Here is a 17,601-nt window from a genome sequence, read left to right on the forward strand (position 1 = left end):
TGTTGTCTTGTACCCTCTTTGTACAACTGCCTGTTTTTAAAAGTCGTCCTCTTCGATTTCCCGCTAGCCGCCGCGCATGGAGCTCAGGCCGTCTCCAATGACAGACGTTCCCTGAGGTGTTACGTCGCCCTGCTCGTGCTGCGCTGGAGCGTAACACCGGGTGTTAAAGGCCAGTTTGAGTTGTGCATCAGCGAGTCTGCGACCTCCACGTCTGTTGTCTCACATCAGTCCAACCAGCCACATCTCGCACGGGCGTGAACAAACACGTGGCCGGCGACATCACGCGTGTGACAGCGAATCAGCCAACAACTGAAAACACAGAAATGCCAAAGATGTGTGTTAAGGTGACTCAGAAGCTCATTCCATGGTTAGCGAGCGCTGCGTACTCTGTTCATACCCTCTGATGTAGTGACTTTTGCACCAAAATATCCCACGGAACCAAGTAGTACATGGAAGTGAAATGACTTCATTTGCAAAATAATGTTTTGTATTGTCAGTTATGGCCCTTCATAAACAGTAAAAGCGTTTTAACTTTTAATTCTCCAGCGATTAGCAACAATAACGCCGCCTTCTACAGCAGCTTAGCGGGCGACTTTTGAAATGCAACCTACTGTCGTGTGTCCGAAAACATCTTCATGCAAAATTTCTCAGCTTCCCAGCCTGCGGCGCTGGTTCTTGTAAAGCTTCATTCATGCACAAACATTGTTAATAAATGGCTATGCACTGCAAAGAGTATCTCAAACATGGTGGCTGTTTATTTTTTTAACACGAGGTTGATGATATAAATTTTAAAAAATGATGTATTAAATACAGTATACTCCCACTCATGAAAAAGTAATTTTTCATTATGCCTTGGATGTCTTGTGACTCCAAATGAATACCAGATAAAATACTGGACTGGAGACACTACACTACACTGCTTGTTTTATTTTCCAAAGCGTTTTTCTGCCTCTGTCAGGGCGGCACGGTGGTGCAGTGGTCAGCACTGTCGCCTCACAGCAAGAAGGTTCCAGGTTCCAGCCCCGGCTCCATCACAGGATCTTTCTGTGTGGAGTCTCCATGTTCTCCCTGTTCCTGTGTGGGTTCTCTCTGGTACTCCAGCTTCCTCCCACAGTCCAAAGACATCAAGAGGGACCAGGTTAATCCAGACTCTAAATTGACCGTAGGTGTGACTGTGAGTGTGAATGGTTGTCTGTCTCTATGTGTTGGCCCTGCGATGGACTGGCGACCCGTCCAGGGGGAACCCTGCCTCTTACCTGAAGGCTTTGGGGCTTGGCTTCATCCCCCTCCCCCCCCCCGCCCCCACACAACCTTTAACAGGATAAGAAGTAGAAAATGGATGGATGGCTTCTTTGAAATGACTTCTCTACTTGCCCACTGCTAGTGTTCATTTCTGCTAAGCTAATTAGCAGTCAGCCATCCAGTTTAGCTCCAACATGCCCACAGAGAGGAGAGAAGGGCACTAAAGAGGGTTGACATAAATTGTATTTTCCAAGAAAGTGAGGGCGTGTTCATCTATCGGACGATGCTCTTTCATTTTAAAAGTTTATAGGTTGATGGGATAGGCTCCACCCCCCGTGACCCTAAACAGGATAAGCAGTTGAAAATGGACGGACGGATGGATTGCCCGCCTCTTTCATTCTCGAATGATATTTTCATATAAATTTCTTGTTTTTTCCACTCCTGTGAGCTCCCATGTCATGTGACCAAGGGACTCCCAATTTGTACTGGACTGAGAATAGAGGACACGCCCCTTTTCCCTTCCTCCTGTGTTTCTATCCATATCTCAGAGATTCATTGCATGTTCCTTTTTAAAAAAAATAGCTTTAAAGTCATGTGACCAAGAGACACCAACTCAGTGTCAGGTATGAGCACCAGACTGCAAATATAGAACATCCGTTTTTATACCTACATACATACATAATACTTATATAAATACATTCATGTATGTATAGAGATACACACATTTGTTTATATACATACATGTTTGTATGTATTCACATGTATACATTTTTATGTATCTATATATACATGCATATACATACATACATTTATGTATGCACAAATTTACATATATGTACATACATACATACATGTATTTATATAGATAATACATACATAAAACATACATGTACATATATTACATGTACATACATACATTCATGCATATACACATATGTATATACATACTTGTAAATATGGATAGTTATAAATATAGACATCCATACATGTATATACATACACACCAATATATGTGTATACATACATATTCATGTATGTATACATAAATGTATATACATGTATGTATATACAGTACATTCATAATACATGTATATACATACATGTATATACATACATACATGTATATACATACATACATGTATATATATACATACATGTATATACATACATACATGTATATACATACATACATGTATATATATACATACATGTATATACATACATACATGTATATACATGTATTATGCATATACATGTATATTATATAGTGCGGTGGTCAGCACTGTGGCCTCACATCAAGAAGGTTCTGGGTTCCAGTCCCGTCTCCAGCACAGGATCTTTCTGTGTGGAGTCTCCATGTTCTCCCTGTTCCTGTGTGGGTTCTCTCTGGTACTCCAGCTTCCTCCACAGTCCAAAGACATCAAGAGAGGACGAGGCTGATTGATACTCTAAATTGACCGTAGGTGTGACTGTGAGTGTGAATGGTTGTCTGTCTCTATGTGTCGGCCCTGCGATGGACTGGTGACCTGTCCAGGTGAACACTGCCTCTTGCCTGAAGGCTGCTGGGATAGACTCCAACCCCCGTGACCCTTAACAGGATAAGCGGAAGAAAATGGATGGATGGATGGATGGATGGATGGATGGATGGATGGACCGACCGCCTCTTTCATTCTCGAAGGACATTTTCATATAAATTTCTTGTTTTTTTCCACTCCTGTGAGCTCCCATGTCATGTGACCAAGGGACTCCCAATTTGTGCTGGACTGAGAATAGAGGACACGCCCCCTTTCCCTTCCTCCTGTGATTCTATCCATATCTCAGAGATTCATTGCATTTTCCTTTAAAAAAAAAAAAAGCTTTAAAGTCATGTGACCTAGAGACACCAACTCAGTGTCAGGTATGAGCACCAGACTGCAAATATAGAACATCCGTTTTTATACCTACATACATACATAATACTTATATAAATACATTCATGTATGTATAGAGATACACACATTTGTTTATGTACATACATGTTTGTATGTATTCACATGTATACATTTTTATGTATCTATATATACATGCATATACATACATACATTTATGTATGCACAAATTTACATATATGTACATACATACATACATGTATTTATATAGATAATACATACATAAAACATACATGTACATATATTACATGTACATACATACATTCATGCATATACACATATGTATATACATACTTGTAAATATGGATAGTTATAAATATAGACATCCATACATGTATATACATACACACCAATATATGTGTATACATACATATTCATGTATGTATACATAAATGTATATACATGTATGTATATACAGTACATTCATAATACATGTATATACATACATACATGTATATACATACATACATGTATATATATACATACATGTATATACATACATACATGTATATACATACATACATGTATATACATACATACATGTATATACATACATACATGTATATATATACATACATGTATATACATACATGTATATACATACATACATGTATATATATACATACATGTATATACATACATACATGTATATACATACATACATGTATATATATACATACATGTATATACATACATACATGTATATACATGTATTATGCATATACATGTATATTATATAGTGCGGTGGTCAGCACTGTGGCCTCACATCAAGAAGGTTCTGGGTTCCAGTCCCGTCTCCAGCACAGGATCTTTCTGTGTGGAGTCTCCATGTTCTCCCTGTTCCTGTGTGGGTTCTCTCTGGTACTCCAGCTTCCTCCACAGTCCAAAAACATCAAGAGGGGACGAGGCTGATTGATACTCTAAATTGACCGTAGGTGTGACTGTGAGTGTGAATGGTTGTCTGTCTCTATGTGTCGGCCCTGCGATGGACTGGTGACCTGTCCAGGTGAACACTGCCTCTTGCCTGAAGGCTGCTGGGATAGACTCCAACCCCCGTGACCCTTAACAGGATAAGCGGAAGAAAATGGATGGATGGATGGATGGATGGATGGATGGATGGACCGACCGCCTCTTTCATTCTCGAAGGATATTTTCATATAAATTTCTTGTTTTTTTCCACTCCTGTGAGCTCCCATGTCATGTGACCAAGGGACTCCCAATTTGTGCTGGACTGAGAATAGAGGACACGCCCCCTTTCCCTTCCTCCTGTGATTCTATCCATATCTCAGAGATTCATTGCATTTTCCTTTAAAAAAAAAAAAAGCTTTAAAGTCATGTGACCTAGAGACACCAACTCAGTGTCAGGTATGAGCACCAGACTGTAAATATAGAACACCCGTCTGTATCCTGCTTTTTCCCTTCTTCCTTCATTTATATGAATATTTTGGTGCGTAATTGTTTTTCAAACCTTGCAAAACTCTACATTTTGTTTTAGGTATGGCCCAGATCTTTTTATTAGACTTATTTTTAATGATCAGATCTGCTGAGAGGTGAAAAGTTTATCATAACCAACTTTGAAGCTCAGCTCTTCTCCTCCTCCTGACTTGAATCAGTTAGTGAAACTCCCTGGTAGGAAACGCCACTCTTCATGAGTGTCGGTTCCAGGGAAGCTCGGCTCATGAACGATGACCGTTAAATGAGAAATATCATAAAAGCACAAATTGCTTGAATGGAATAATTGGAAATGATAAAATGTGGGGAGCAGTACGCCTCCTCTTTACATTAAGGGTCATGTGACACGGTATTGAAAGCCTTGAGCAGTTGTCATTTAATTTGGAGCTTCCGCTTCTGGATGGAAAAACTAAAAGGAAGAGAAACGCTGCGCGCTAATGTGGCATTTACAGAGAACATGAGAGGTTTGCTGTGATGTACAACAGAGTTCTTTCCCTCCGACTCGTCCTCCTCTCATCGTTCACCAGAATATAAGAATAAAACTCCAGCACCCAGAAACGCAGTACCTCGAACTGAACCAAGCTAAGGTTCTTCTTCTTCTTCTTTTATTCATCTTTTACGACGTCACAACCAAAGGGTGTTGATTTTGTTGAGTACGTAATCTGGGTTAAAGGAAGCACCCGCTGCCAGACAGATGTTTAGCTCTTAAAATGATTTGGACCGGCGGAGTCACGTGATGCCTGCCGCTCAGTACTCAGGGAATTCTACCTGGACTCACAGTTTTTGGAATGACGCGGTGTGGGTGTGACGTTTGGTTGTGGACGTGCATTTAGCCAGAAATCAAAGTGCATTTCTTCCTTTCATTTAGTTTGCCAGGTTAAATTTGTAACAATCCCTTCAACCTGCTCTCTTTCCATCCTCTGTTCTCAGAAGAGAATGAGCGGAGGTGCTGCCAAAGAAAGAGCCAGCTTTAGCTCGGTGTTGAAGTAAACGCCTGAATGAACGCATCACGCCGTACAAGAGCACATCAGGTCCGATTTACTTGAGGGGAGACTTGATGAAACAAAACTGACGGGTGTCCAGGTGTGCTCAGTTCTTGGTGTTCCGGGGTTCGCTGCTTCCCTGTGAGAGCAGTTCCTGCTTGCTGTTGCAGGTCTGCCTGTAGTCTCTCTCCTTCACGTGGGTGGTGTCGCTCAGCAGCTTCGTCCGGACCAGCTCGTTCACCTCCATCTCCAGGGTCACCTCTTTGAACACCTTACACACCGACACCTGCGGACCACGTCGAGAACTCATGATGGAACGTCCTGATTGTTCCGCCGTGAGATGCGGGGGTGATCGGATTACCTGGTGGAACTGGAGCTTCTTGAACATGGCGATGCTGACCTCGTTGTCCAGCCCAATTTTCACTTGAAACTTCTTGATCCCGAGCTTGGTGACTCCTGGTGGAGGACAACAGGGGAACCGTCACTGACCGCGAAGGCAGACATCTAAATGAGGGATGCTCAACAACATCGGCAGATGTGGGGGATTTTTCTTAATATACAATTAATAATAAGAATAAGGATACTTTATTAATCCCACAGAAGGAAGAAGAAAGGATGATATAAATTAAGAAAAAGCTGGTGTTCATGTCAGCCTGGTCTCTTCTGTGCTAATCATCGATATTTGATAACTTAAAATAATCATCTATAAAAGAAAAATGCCTTTTTTTTTCTCACTGAAATATTTTGATATATACACACATTTTTTGAGACTAAAACCACCGGGTGGTACTCTTTACTATCTGCCTCAAATTTATGTCAATACGACCTAAAAACTGTCATTTTTTTTCCACCCCCAAATTCAAGCAGCCTCACTATCCTGAGGAAGTTTGTGGGCGGCTCACCGTAGCACATCATCATGCTGGTCACCTCCTTCCCGATGCCCCTCCCTCGGTAAGCGGCTTCTGTGGGAAATGAGAAATATCATCAGTGATGGCTGAGAGAGACCACGGCATTACAACGGGATACTTGGTTTTATTTATTTATTTTTACGTAAGATAGTGGAAATTTACAGGCGTAACAACATTTGAAGAGGTAAAGCTAGCTCCAGTTAGGGCAGCACTAGCAGGCGGTCCTCTCACTGCACCTGCAATCATGATCTCCAGCTCAGCCAAGGTTGCGTCGGTCCGGTCGGTCAGGAAGATGTTAACGTCTCCAATCATACACTGCTCCTCCTCCACGCCGCCCTCGGCCCAGCGCTGCTTGTCCAGAATGATAAACGTGCACTCTGGCCAGGGAAAATAACAAGAAACATGAAAAAATTAGACTGTTTGAACGAGGAATGTAGCTTTAAATCTGCAACAATAAAGAACTTTTTAGAGCTGCGGTTCCCAAACTGTTTTTTGGGGGGGAGGGCGGGGGGTGGAAGACGACGATATCTCAAGCAGAGTTTAAAAAATATTTTGGTGTTTTATTATAATTACTATTATTTTTACAGAATGAAAATATCTGCAAAATATACGAATACAGAAATACTCTTAATTGACTGATGACCCAGTCAGATCATAATGAGCCTTCAGGGAGTCTACTTTTAAACGCTGACGTGGATTTTTGTTTTTGGATGTGCACGTTTGCAGATGACACCTTACTGTCGTCATCCTCCCTCCAGCTCCTCTGCATGTTGTACTCCTGCTCAAGCGTCAGCGGCTCCGAGGCCGTCAGCTGCTGCAGCTCGGGAGACTTCATCCAGTCGTGGTACCTGGACAGGTGAGAGTAGAGAAACACAGGTTAGCCTCCTGAGCGACAAAGGTGAACGCAGCGTGCAAATGACTAAGAAAAACTAATTCAGGAGAATTCCCTGAAACTTCTGCTGTGCTTGAGGCATCGCTGGTGGGGAGAGAGACGACCAGTTCTCCTCTCCACAGACTGATGGCTGCTCCAGAGCTGATATGGATTACGGACAATCAAGGAGACCCATATTCAACTTTTGGAACAAATATAATAAACATTTACAGTCTGAATTCAAAGTTTAGTTCCGACACATTTGTAAGCTTATGTTTACATTTTGTTTGACTTTAATTTCACGGCTTCCTTTAATACAAAAATGTACTCGGTGAACGTCACAGTCTGCTGTTTGGATGGCAATAATCACATAAATGTGATAAATGACTAAATAGTTTGTTTCAAATAGCTGTTTTCACTGGTCTGAACTACAACTCTTGTTACCACCCTGTTTTCATCGGGAAAAAGACTTGTTTCGAGGTTCAAACGAGAGGGCCGGAGCGAACGCACATTTTTTTCCAACTCTGTCGGGGGTCATTGAACGCACCGGAGAAGCTCCACGTCGTTACCTGGGCACGTGCTCGGCATTGTAAGGCACCAACACGACTCTCTGTCCTTCCATCAGCGTGTTCTCGTTCAGCTTCATCACCCCCGACCACCTAGAAACCCCCTAAATTATCGCCGATTCAGACTCGCGTTTGTCTTCATGGCAACAGGGCAGCGGACTTCCGGGTTCATCCCCGCTCGACGCTTCAAAAGGCAGCAGCTCCAACTGAAACTACAGCGACAGGCGCCACCGGCTGGAGGACAGTGGTAAAGCGCCTCACTTTAACTGTTGAACGAATGAGGAAACAAAGTAAACAGCAGAAGACGGAAAATCAGAATGTACGACTGATAAAGCTGATTATTACTGTCATTTCTATTGATGATGATGGTGATTATTATTACTACTACTACTACTACTACTACAAGGAGAAAAGATGGATGAAACAGCCACATCATATTAATGTTACACACATTTGGGTTCACACTTCGAAGTGACACACACACACATACACAAACAAACAATTATTTTTAAGGCAAAGGGGACATTCATGGAAAAAGAAAACATAACAAACATAATTTCTCCAATTCTTTTTTTGGCAGGGGATAATGATTCAATTGAAATGAACACGTGAGATCATGTGAAAGGAAACACTGTTTTATTGTGAAGGGCCACACACTCTTAATCTGTAACTGCTCTGGAGATTAACGACTTCGTTGAGTTATTGGCAAATTTGAAATCCCAATTTCCATTTTCATTTTTTTTTTCCAGTGTGCTTTTAGTAGTTTGGATGATTTACTGCAATGGTGCTCCTTCACGTTTGGTTTCGCCGCATGTTCATGTGTGTGAAGCGGCCCTGCCGAGTCCGTGCCACAGTTTGACCGGCTCCTGCGGTGTGCTGACCATGTCCATCCAGTGCTGCAGCTGCAGGCCCCTGGCATACATGAAAGGACCCAAGACCACAACTCCCAGCAGGCACGACGGTTCTGGGACGCACATGAAGACAGAACCGAGGTGAAAAACAAAGAAATTTAAAAAAAGCTCAGATGATGAAGAATAATAAGTTTAAAGAATCAAAGAAAATGCTATTTCAGAACAGTACGAAGCAAATTTAAGACAGGTTTTGGTGTTTATTTTTTTCTACAGGAAACAAAAGGAGGTTGCAGCTCTGAGATCCAGTGTTGCCCTGGATTGTTGCAAATTTTATCATTTGGCCTCAAAAAAGTTCAACGTAGGGGAGTAGTGACAGTCCTGACCTCACTGTTTAAAAAAATCTCTCCATGCCCACATTTTTGGCCACTCCAGGGCTCCATGGTTTTCACCTGAGCATCAACTGGTCACCTGAGCGGACGGCGTTTGGCTGCAGCAGCTCCACCCTGAGACAGGCCTCGTCCAGGTGCTCGGTCCGCAGTTTAAAAGTCATCCTCTGATTGAAGGAGGGGGCAGGTTGGCCCCTCACCACACAGCTGGACTTGACCTTCACCACCCGGGTGTGTATTTGTAAGCTCACCTGGACACACACGCCTGGAGAACACACACAGATCCTGCGTCAGCTCACTCAGCTCGGGGACGTGTGTGTGTGTGTGTGTGTGTGTGTGTGTGTGTGTGTGTGTGTGTGTGTGTGTGTGTGAGGACCTGGAAGACCTTTCTACCTGCATCAGTGAGCAGCTGCAGGCCTCGAGCTCTCAGAACCACCACTGAGAGGCGCTGCAGAGCCGGACTGTAGCTCAGAGACACCTGCACGTCCCCCAGCTCTGAACACTGACAGGGAGGACACAACAGTTGTGACTCTCGCACTGTGAGTTTAGTGAACACACGTGCCTCGTGGGTGTGTGTTGACCTGTGTGTCGTCCTCAGGCTCCAGGTCTCTCCAGAGCACCCTACCAGCCTGGCCCAGCTCTCCCTCCAGAGGAAACAGCACCCTGCCCGCGATGTGATGTTTGCCATCTTGTGCCACACTCAGCACACACACACTGAGCGTGCTCTGAGACACACACACTGCCGACACCTGTGGCGTGAACAGAGAGAGTGTGTGTAAGTGTTGCATCTTTTCCTTCGGCTTGTTACCTCGGGTTTGTGCCCTCGCCTGAAAAACCAAGCAGTCACTGAACTCCGGGTCGGGCCCCGTGCCCCTGGCTTTAGCCTGGCGGGGTCGTCGGTCATCAGGGAGGAGCCGGAGCTCTACTAGTGTGACGTTTCCATGGAAACGGGGAGGCAGGTTACTCAGGCGGAGCAAGGAGACCATGAACTGTTCACTGCTGTGTCGATACTCCACAGAGAAGCAGAGACGTGTGGCCATGCCGGGGGGAGGCGCCACCACCTCGTTCAGAGGGAGGACCGAGTACAGACCAGCCAGAACCGTCCCGACCGGGTACCAACCTGAAGGGAATATGGACACAGCAGGTGTTCAGGGTTGATTTGACATTGGAATGAGATTTTTATGAGCAACTGGACGATAAATCACACAAGTACCACTTTTATAGTTATTTATTCACTTTCGGCTTCTGATGGCATCAGCGACGTACTCTGTAGTGAGAGCGACCCGCGGTGGGCGAGAACGTCCCTCCGAGCCTCCACCCTCATCTCCTCCTCCTCTACTTTCTCCTCTGTCGTCAGGTTGCCGTGGTTTTGCGTTGGAAAACGTGGAGGAAGCATGAACGGGATCTCACCTCTACAAAGTTTTCAACATTAGGATCAGTTTTGTGGAATTAGATGCGATGCGTTTGCGTGATACCTAAAATAGAAACGTAATAATCTAACGGCATCGGTGAGAAGTTCCCGTTAGCTTCCAGCTAAACACACGTGGCTGGCTCTTTCTGCATTCTAGAGTCACAAAGAAGTGATGAAGGAGGGAGACAAACTATTGAAAAAAACTATGAGTTCTTTAAAGGCAAAAGACACTCTTTGGGTGAAGTACGGCGTTAACTCTCAGGACCAAGTGTGCCACTGACCTCCCAAGTCCCAGATTAATGGATGTTTTGGTTTTATCAGTTGTTTAAGAACATTTTAAACTCCTTTTGTTTCTCCATTATTTAAGTCCATTTGTATTTCACCTCTATGCGTTGATCCATCAGCAGAAATGTGGGAAACTAATGGTCTAAAAGCAAAACAATAAAAGGATGCAGCAACAGATTTCTGCCTTTTTTTTCCTTTTCCATCAACAATACCCCCCCGTGGCCTTTTTCTAATGTAAACATTTGTCACGTCATTCTTAAACAGCAGTTGGCACGTGATAGTCTCAAAAAAACAAAAAACAACAACAACAAAACAAAGTGCAGTCCTCACTCGACGGGGAAACCAGAATCTAAAATCTAAACCACTTCAGCTTTATGATTTAGCAGAATAAATGATGGACTTGTCCAAGGTTCATGTGGAATTCCCTCTTGACAGGCCTTTCCTGAACTTTCCTGAGAAACATTTTTACTGAACTTAATGACAGAAGGAAAACTTTCTTAATCTGCTCTGTCACAATCACACTCGGGGACTGATGCAGTCTCGAAAACTGTTCCGAGCTTATTTCCTTTGAAATAGTCGGGAGACTAACTTGGACCAGGAGCCTTGAGCGACCGGGACGACCGGAGCAGAGCATGCCGGAACTGAAGGCACCGTGGGGAGCAGCTCGTGGTAGTGACGCCGCTCCTTCCTCCTCCACAGGAAGAACCTGATGAGAACCAGCAGCAGCAGCAGCAGCAGGAGACCCGCAGAGAGGCCGACAGCCAGCAGCAGCATCTGAGTATGACGGGAAAACAGCACCAGAGTCAAGCAGAGGGACGCAAATCTGAGGGCTAGAGTTGTTTTTCTAGCTCTCTGCTGACTGCAGCTGAAGGTGAGTCGGAGAGCAGAAGCACACAGCTGGGGGCTTCTCACACCTCCAGCTGTTATCTGGCGTCTTCCCTCACGCCTCTTTAAAAGCCCCACATCGGTGAATGAGGGTGGAGTCCACGTTCAGCTCCTCGCGTCACGGCTGACCCCTGGGATCTTGTTTGTTTTCATCTTTTGAAACACATTTGAATGCAACCTTGAACTAGAATATTGTACATGACGGCAATGATGTATTTATAACTTAAAAAGAAAGTACAAAATATGATGTCACTCATTCAAAAACAAGATGATTTTTGGTGACATCGTCGCTTTGATTTGGTTTGAAAACAATTTTAAAGGTCTGATGGAATAAAACTGACCCAAACACAGAGAGGAGACAGTGTTGGCGGCAGCACCACCACGGGCGCCCACACCGTCCACCCTGAAGCCACTGGTCAGGAAACTGTTGAGCTCCGTCTCCTCCACCCTGCAGACAATGCGCAGCCCTGACAGCTGACCTGATCTTAATGCTAAATCACAATGCTCAGGAGCCACTCATCCACCCACTGTAGAAGCATACGTGTGCACACACACACACACACACACACACACACACACACACACACACAGGAGATTGGACGGTAGCTAATGGGATGACAGGTAGCAGTTAATCCTCAGAGCTAAAGGGTGATGGGTTTTTTTCTCTCTCTCTCTCTCTCTCTACACACTCACTCACTCACTCACTCACTCACTCACACTCACGCACACTCACGCACACTCACGCACACTCACAATATGTGCAAAGCCACGAATAGAATATCTGTACTCAAGATCATTTCAAGTTGTATCATTAGTTAAAGAGAGAGAGCATCCTTAGGAGAATATCAGACAAGAGAGGACAGTTCACGTGTGTGTGTGTGTGTGTGTGTGTGTGTGTGTGTGTGTGTGTGTGTGTGTGAGGCCTTGAGGAAGAGGAAAGTTGATCTTCTTAAGAAGTGAGGGGAGGCAATGAGGGGAGGAAGGAGAGACGCCATTTAGAACAACCTGCTTTTTGTCATGGAAGAGGGCAAAAAAGGACACAACTTGAAGGTAAGAAGTTATTTTCTGCTTTCTTGGACGTCACGCAGTATTTCTGTCCACATGATACACAGGTGAGGGGAGCGTACTTTAATCTGTAGGTGTAGATTAATGATTATGAGGTATTCTGGTATCAGCAGGTCAGCTGTAGTCCAAACAGAACAGGGTGAGTTTGGGACACAGACGAAATTAATATTTTGGGATCCGGATTTAATAAATTACAAGTAACTGAGAATTATTTGCGTTACTGAATGAGACTCGTGATCAGATGCGAGAAGTGGTCTCTTTATTTTAACCGAACATAAATATATCAAAGGAAAAACATTTGATCAGGCAAACACAATGACTCTGTTAGCGTGGAGGACAAATAATAAAATATCATCTTAAATGTTTTAAATGTATAAAAGTACGTATCATATCACTCCCTCGTGACCTCAGTCAACTAAACCCTCTTAAAACTGTCTTGATCAATCTCCATTCTATCTCAATGATCAAATAATCCGGATTGTGTGATCTCATCAGGCTAATCTGGGAGTGAATGGGAGTGCGTGGGTGTGTCACGGCTGGCTTTAAGATGTGTGCCAGGAGCAGAAAGACACGACTTTTGTTCTCTTTCTTGCTGGGAGCTGGAGAAGAATACAGGTACGCCAGTCGCTGCTACATATGAAGCTAAACCAAGCAGACAGTTAGCTTAGCTTAGTTTAGCTTAGCTCAGGGTGAAGAATGGGAGAAAGGGCATTTGCAAAATCTCCAAAACCTGTCGATTTTGGCTGCAAAAAAAAATTTAATTAAAAAATGCAACACACTCTTCAGACACCAAAATGTTGACATTTAAAAAAAAAAAAAAAATCTGAAGACTTGTGGTGGAGATGTCAGGTAGATTTTGTAGTTTTGAGGAACCGTGTCCTCCTGTTTCTGTTTTTTTCGCTAAACTAAACTAACTGTCTCCCAGCTTCAAGAGCTTTTCAGATTTCAGAGATTGGTCTTCCTCCGCAGGTTGGTGCTGTTGCCATGGCGAGGCCCGGGCGTCCCGCCTCTGAGGGCTACCAGTCCAGCTGTTATTCAGTCAGACAGTCTGTCTCTCGCTTAAGTGCAGCAGGGATCGAGGGAATAGAGGACGAGGGGCCGATTTTCTCCCTCTCTAAGAGCTCTATGGATGTTGTCATGGCAACGGGTCCACCACACAAACGTGACCCAGCCTGGACCGGAATAGACCTGAGACGCAGCTCTAGCACCAACACGCACTCCGAGCAGAAGCTTCAGTCACCCATGAGGCAGCAAATTAGCAACCTTCAGTTGTCACTCGCCGCCCAGAACATGGAGGCACGCAGCCCTCCTGCACTCAGCGAGCACTGGATGGCCAACATGCAGCGCTGGAGCCGAAGCAGCGGCAGCACACACAGCCGCAGCAGCACGCCAGATACCATCGTCTGGAGAGCGGGGTCCTCGCGTCCCTGTAGTCTAACCCAGGAAACCCCTTGCTCCACTGCACCAGACTCTCCAATATCCAAGCCTGCCTCTCCCATAACCATGACCTCTCCATTCATGTCCCCTCTGATGACACCCACGCTGACACCCCTGCCAGCCGTCAGGCAGGAGGTCTCACCCACAATCTCACACCTCCTACAACTCACTAGTACAGAAGATGAGGGCTTCCTGGAGAATAACCTGTTTTCTTTTCAATATCCGTCCCCCGTCCCATGCTCTGCGAGCTTAGAGGAGGAAGTGGCTTCAGATCCTGGAAGCGTCATCGATGCTGCGATGGAGGAGGAGCTCAGCCCTGACCTCAAACAGACGTCCGAGGTTGGAGGAGCGACAAGTCCGGTGTTTAACAACCTAATACCTCATTCAGAGGAGGCAGAAGTCCAAGAAACAGACCAGGGAGCTTCTGTTTGCCACCTTGACCTGCCATGGCAGCCAGAGCAAAGATGTCCAATAGGCCGAAGTAGGAAGTCGCCCCTTGCTGCTTCCTTGAGTGACTCTCAGTTGGGTGAATGCTGCAGATGCTCCAGAGGAGGCCGGAGAGAGGTTTTCAGAGAGGAGGCCACAATGACCTCTCAGCTGGAGCTGGCAGATGCAGCAGTGCAGACGCTCTCTCCTGTCAGCTCCTGGTGGAACCTCAAAAGAAACACCTCCAACATGGGCTCCCACTCCATCCTGGGCTCGCCACCTGGATCCAGACTAAACCTGAAGTCCTCAGTGGGATCCAACTCCAATCTGGTTTCACCTTCATCCAGCATGTTCCCAGTGAGCAGCGGCGAGGAGGAAGAGGAGAGGCGAGAAGAGGACCCCACGTGGAATGTTAACTCTCCTTCCGGCCATGATCTGGAGCGGAGGAGGTCATGCCTGAAGATCCAGAGTGACGAGAAAGACGACCACGGGAGAAGGAGCAGCATGAAGCAGGTGCAATGGGATGAGAATGGGATGACGTGGGATGTGCATGGAGCCTCTGTGGATCCAGAGGTGATGAGCGAAGCTATACGGAAACATCTAGAACTACAGAACAGCCCAAAACCTGCAAAACGTCCCTCAAAGAAGAAGAAAGCACCAAAACCTCCTCTTATATCGAATGTGGTGAAGGCCATTGCTCCTGAGCTGAATCCACCTGTGATGACTTCGACTTGTGCGGTGGAGAGGGAGACTAAGGAGATGCCTGAAGCAGACGGAGCCAAGGAGGAGGAAGCCAAAACGGAGGAACCTTCAGGTAGAATAAGCAGAGCAGAAGGAGATGACGCGAAGGACGAGGGCGATGAGGTCTATGGAGAGGAAGCTGCCAGCCATCCTAAGTCCCCCTCACACGGGAGCAGCCACGGCCGGACAAAGAGTGTGATCTGGTCCCTGAGGAGACCTGGATGGTGTGGAGGCTCCAGGAAGGCAGATGAATGATCTGGAGCACTAAACTCACCCCGCTGATTGTCTGCAGCTGATCAAGTCCTCAGAAACACACGAAAAAAAGCACTAATAATAAACTTTGAGTGAAGCTGAAGGAGACTATGGAGTCACCTGCTGACCTTCTGTTGTTGTTGATATATTTTCCATCATTTGGTAAAAATGGAAAAAAGGCAAAATCTAGATTTATATTCTACTTTTGACCAGCTGAAAAATGAACAAATATACAAATAGAAAATAACTTGTGAAGCTGATACTAAAAAGGTTTGTTACAGATCTTCTAATAGATATTATAAATCAGCAGTGGGAGTTTTTTGAGGGACTAAAAAAAACCAGGCTATGATTTCCTGACACCAACGTATTGCCTGTGGCCATCTTTTGTATTTATATTGATTCCTCCAGTACAAATTAGACTGAGTCTACAAGACCTGATCCATATCACATCCATGTACTGCAATATTATATTACTTACTGTTCAGTACTGCTATATCTCTGATGGATGTACTGCCATGCTCTACTTTAAAGGTACAGCATAGGTGATGTTAAACAAACCAGCACTTTACACTCCAAATCAAAAGGGGGCAGCATATCATCAGAATCTCGGTGCACCCAACCCTGTGGTAAGAAACAGGGAAATGCTAACTTCCTTAGCATGAGCTAAGTGTTAAAATTCCTTTTTACTTGTTATTTGTCGAGAAAACTTTGTGCTACGGTGACCCACGACTGCCTCTTAAGAAATGTGGTACGACAGGACAAGATAGACTAACTTGTTGAGGCGCTTAAATCCCAGTATCCTGGTTAAAAGTTTCCATATATGACATCACTCACCACTGGGGGAGGCGCTAAAATGGCCTGATCTTATTCCTGGATCCACAGCAGTTAACTACTTTTTCCTGAGCGAATTACAGTCGTCATTTGACTCCACTCAGACAAGGTTGCAAAAGGAAACACCCAACCAACCAACTAACCTAAATTTACATGTAATTTGTCGCTTGCTAGCTGCCCCGCTAATGCTAGATACCTAAACAGTACGAAATGCTTCAGCTAGCTAAAGTTTGTTGGGTGAATGTTTGGATATTTTGGAGCTGCCAATCAGGTTTAGGGAATCGTGAGCAAAATGTGGAAATGTGACTTCTCTGCCCAGGATGCCGTTGTATTTTTCATCCATCCATCCATCCATTTTCTACTGCTTATCCTGCTTTCCACTCGTGCTCGAAATCTCACGTAGAACCTTTACACATCTACTGGAAGATAACGGAGCAAAATGATTTAACAGATCAACAAACTAGTTATGTCGCATCAATATTTATTTTCTAAAGTGATGAATTGAAAGCGAATCCCGTGTATCACCTGTATAGGCATTAGTCTGGTAAAGGAAGAATGTAATCATTATCAAACAGTATCACACAGGGAACGTGTGCATTATCAGTATGTCTGTTTTAGATACTTTGATTGAATGAGGATGACAGCATTTCTGCATTTTTACACCAGTGAAACTGTGAATGCAGGATTTTCTCCTGTCATAGAATATACCCCTGATTGTCATATTTGTATTTTTGTTTATGTCAAACATTTGAATACTCCCTCTAGCAATGGATAAGAACAAATGCCCCGATTTTTAGTCTTGTGCACTTTTAATTTTGTCAAAAACTTCCTTGAATTTTTTTTTTGGGGGGGGGGGGTATTAAAATCTTTGAATATCTGGATATGAATATTGAAGTTTCTTCCACACATCCAAGCTCAAACTGATAACTGTCGGGCCAAGCTATCAGAGAACAAGTCTTTAATGCGAGGGTGAACTCTAACTCCCTCCCTCGCTTGCATGGAAAAACCACACACAAAGTCCAGTCGTATGTAAACTTGGTGAACCACGGTGGTGAGGTTTGAGCATTCAGGCGCTGCCATT

The 17,601-nt window shown here is 44.5% G+C and overlaps 4 protein-coding genes and 1 long non-coding RNA gene across 8 annotated transcripts in view; 3 read left to right on the plus strand and 2 right to left on the minus strand.

Annotated features, from left to right (window-relative positions):
• The window catches only part of lrrc59 (leucine rich repeat containing 59), a 6,073-nt gene extending 5,344 nt beyond the window's left edge, over positions 1–729 (plus strand). The window contains exon 8 of one of the 2 annotated variants that reach the window (XM_086195193.1): positions 1–729. This exon is cut by the window's left edge and continues 531 nt beyond it. The gene's annotated coding sequence lies outside the window, so the exon portion shown is untranslated. The other variant, XM_086195192.1, reaches the window with a different exon arrangement.
• A 4,908-nt stretch (positions 730–5,637) lies between these two features.
• nat9 (N-acetyltransferase 9) lies at positions 5,638–8,142 on the minus strand. Of its 2 annotated transcripts, none has more exons than XM_086194642.1 (6): positions 7,954–8,142; positions 7,252–7,361; positions 6,750–6,890; positions 6,508–6,567; positions 5,967–6,061; positions 5,638–5,891 (listed from the first exon to the last, which is right to left on the minus strand). In XM_086194642.1, the coding sequence occupies exons 1-6, from the start codon at positions 8,028–8,030 to the stop codon at positions 5,712–5,714; spliced, it is 663 nt and encodes a 220-aa protein (XP_086050768.1). In that variant the 5' UTR covers positions 8,031–8,142; the 3' UTR covers positions 5,638–5,711. The 2 variants fall into 2 exon arrangements, with proteins under 2 accessions (XP_086050768.1, XP_086050769.1); XM_086194643.1 differs by having other exon boundaries at positions 7,932–8,115.
• On the plus strand, positions 8,051–9,460 carry LOC147239874 (uncharacterized). Its single transcript, XR_015111431.1, has 3 exons — positions 8,051–8,197; positions 8,700–8,942; positions 9,075–9,460. It is a non-coding gene; the product is annotated as an uncharacterized LOC147239874 (long non-coding RNA).
• Positions 8,474–11,460, minus strand: syt15 (synaptotagmin XV). The gene is made up of 6 exons (XM_086194640.1): positions 10,454–11,460; positions 10,015–10,307; positions 9,769–9,936; positions 9,581–9,689; positions 9,251–9,452; positions 8,474–8,914 (listed from the first exon to the last, which is right to left on the minus strand). The coding sequence occupies exons 1-6, from the start codon at positions 10,581–10,583 to the stop codon at positions 8,743–8,745; spliced, it is 1,074 nt and encodes a 357-aa protein (XP_086050766.1). The 5' UTR covers positions 10,584–11,460; the 3' UTR covers positions 8,474–8,742.
• A 1,034-nt stretch (positions 11,461–12,494) lies between these two features.
• On the plus strand, positions 12,495–17,367 carry LOC147239876 (uncharacterized). 2 transcript variants are annotated; one of them, XM_086194639.1, is made up of 3 exons: positions 12,495–12,818; positions 13,329–13,448; positions 13,803–17,367. In XM_086194639.1, the coding sequence occupies exon 3, from the start codon at positions 13,818–13,820 to the stop codon at positions 15,690–15,692; it is 1,875 nt and encodes a 624-aa protein (XP_086050765.1). In that variant the 5' UTR covers positions 12,495–12,818; positions 13,329–13,448; positions 13,803–13,817; the 3' UTR covers positions 15,693–17,367. The 2 variants fall into 2 exon arrangements, with proteins under 2 accessions (XP_086050765.1, XP_086050764.1); XM_086194638.1 differs by lacking the exon at positions 13,329–13,448.
• Positions 17,368–17,601: the final 234 nt, after the last annotated feature.

The sequence above is a fragment of the Aulostomus chinensis genome, chromosome 23 (assembly GCF_037954235.1).
Source record: "Aulostomus chinensis isolate RoL2024-O1b breed Wild chromosome 23, RoL_Achi_v1.0, whole genome shotgun sequence".
NCBI lineage: Eukaryota > Metazoa > Chordata > Actinopteri > Syngnathiformes > Aulostomidae > Aulostomus > Aulostomus chinensis.

What these genes read in the sequence shown, in the direction of transcription:
- nat9 (XM_086194642.1), bottom strand. Translation starts at nt 8,030, where the DNA reads ATGAAGCTGAACGAGAACACGCTGATGGAAGGACAGAGAGTCGTGTTG. An exon ending in AATGCCGAGCACGTGCCCAG is followed by an intron (nt 7,362 to 7,953) that starts GTAACGACGTGG and finishes TCACCTGTCCAG; the next exon opens with GTACCACGACTGGATGAAGT. An exon ending in CTGGAGGGAGGATGACGACA is followed by an intron (nt 6,891 to 7,251) that starts GTAAGGTGTCAT and finishes TTCCCTGGCCAG; the next exon opens with AGTGCACGTTTATCATTCTG.
- LOC147239876 (XM_086194638.1), top strand. Translation starts at nt 12,786, where the DNA reads ATGGAAGAGGGCAAAAAAGGACACAACTTGAAG. An exon ending in AAAAAGGACACAACTTGAAG is followed by an intron (nt 12,819 to 13,802) that starts GTAAGAAGTTAT and finishes CTTCCTCCGCAG; the next exon opens with GTTGGTGCTGTTGCCATGGC.
- syt15 (XM_086194640.1), bottom strand. Translation starts at nt 10,583, where the DNA reads ATGCTTCCTCCACGTTTTCCAACGCAAAACCACGGCAACCTGACGACA. An exon ending in GTGACTGCTTGGTTTTTCAG is followed by an intron (nt 9,937 to 10,014) that starts GCGAGGGCACAA and finishes TTCACGCCACAG; the next exon opens with GTGTCGGCAGTGTGTGTGTC. An exon ending in GGTGACCAGTTGATGCTCAG is followed by an intron (nt 8,915 to 9,250) that starts GTGAAAACCATG and finishes TGTGCGTCCCAG; the next exon opens with AACCGTCGTGCCTGCTGGGA.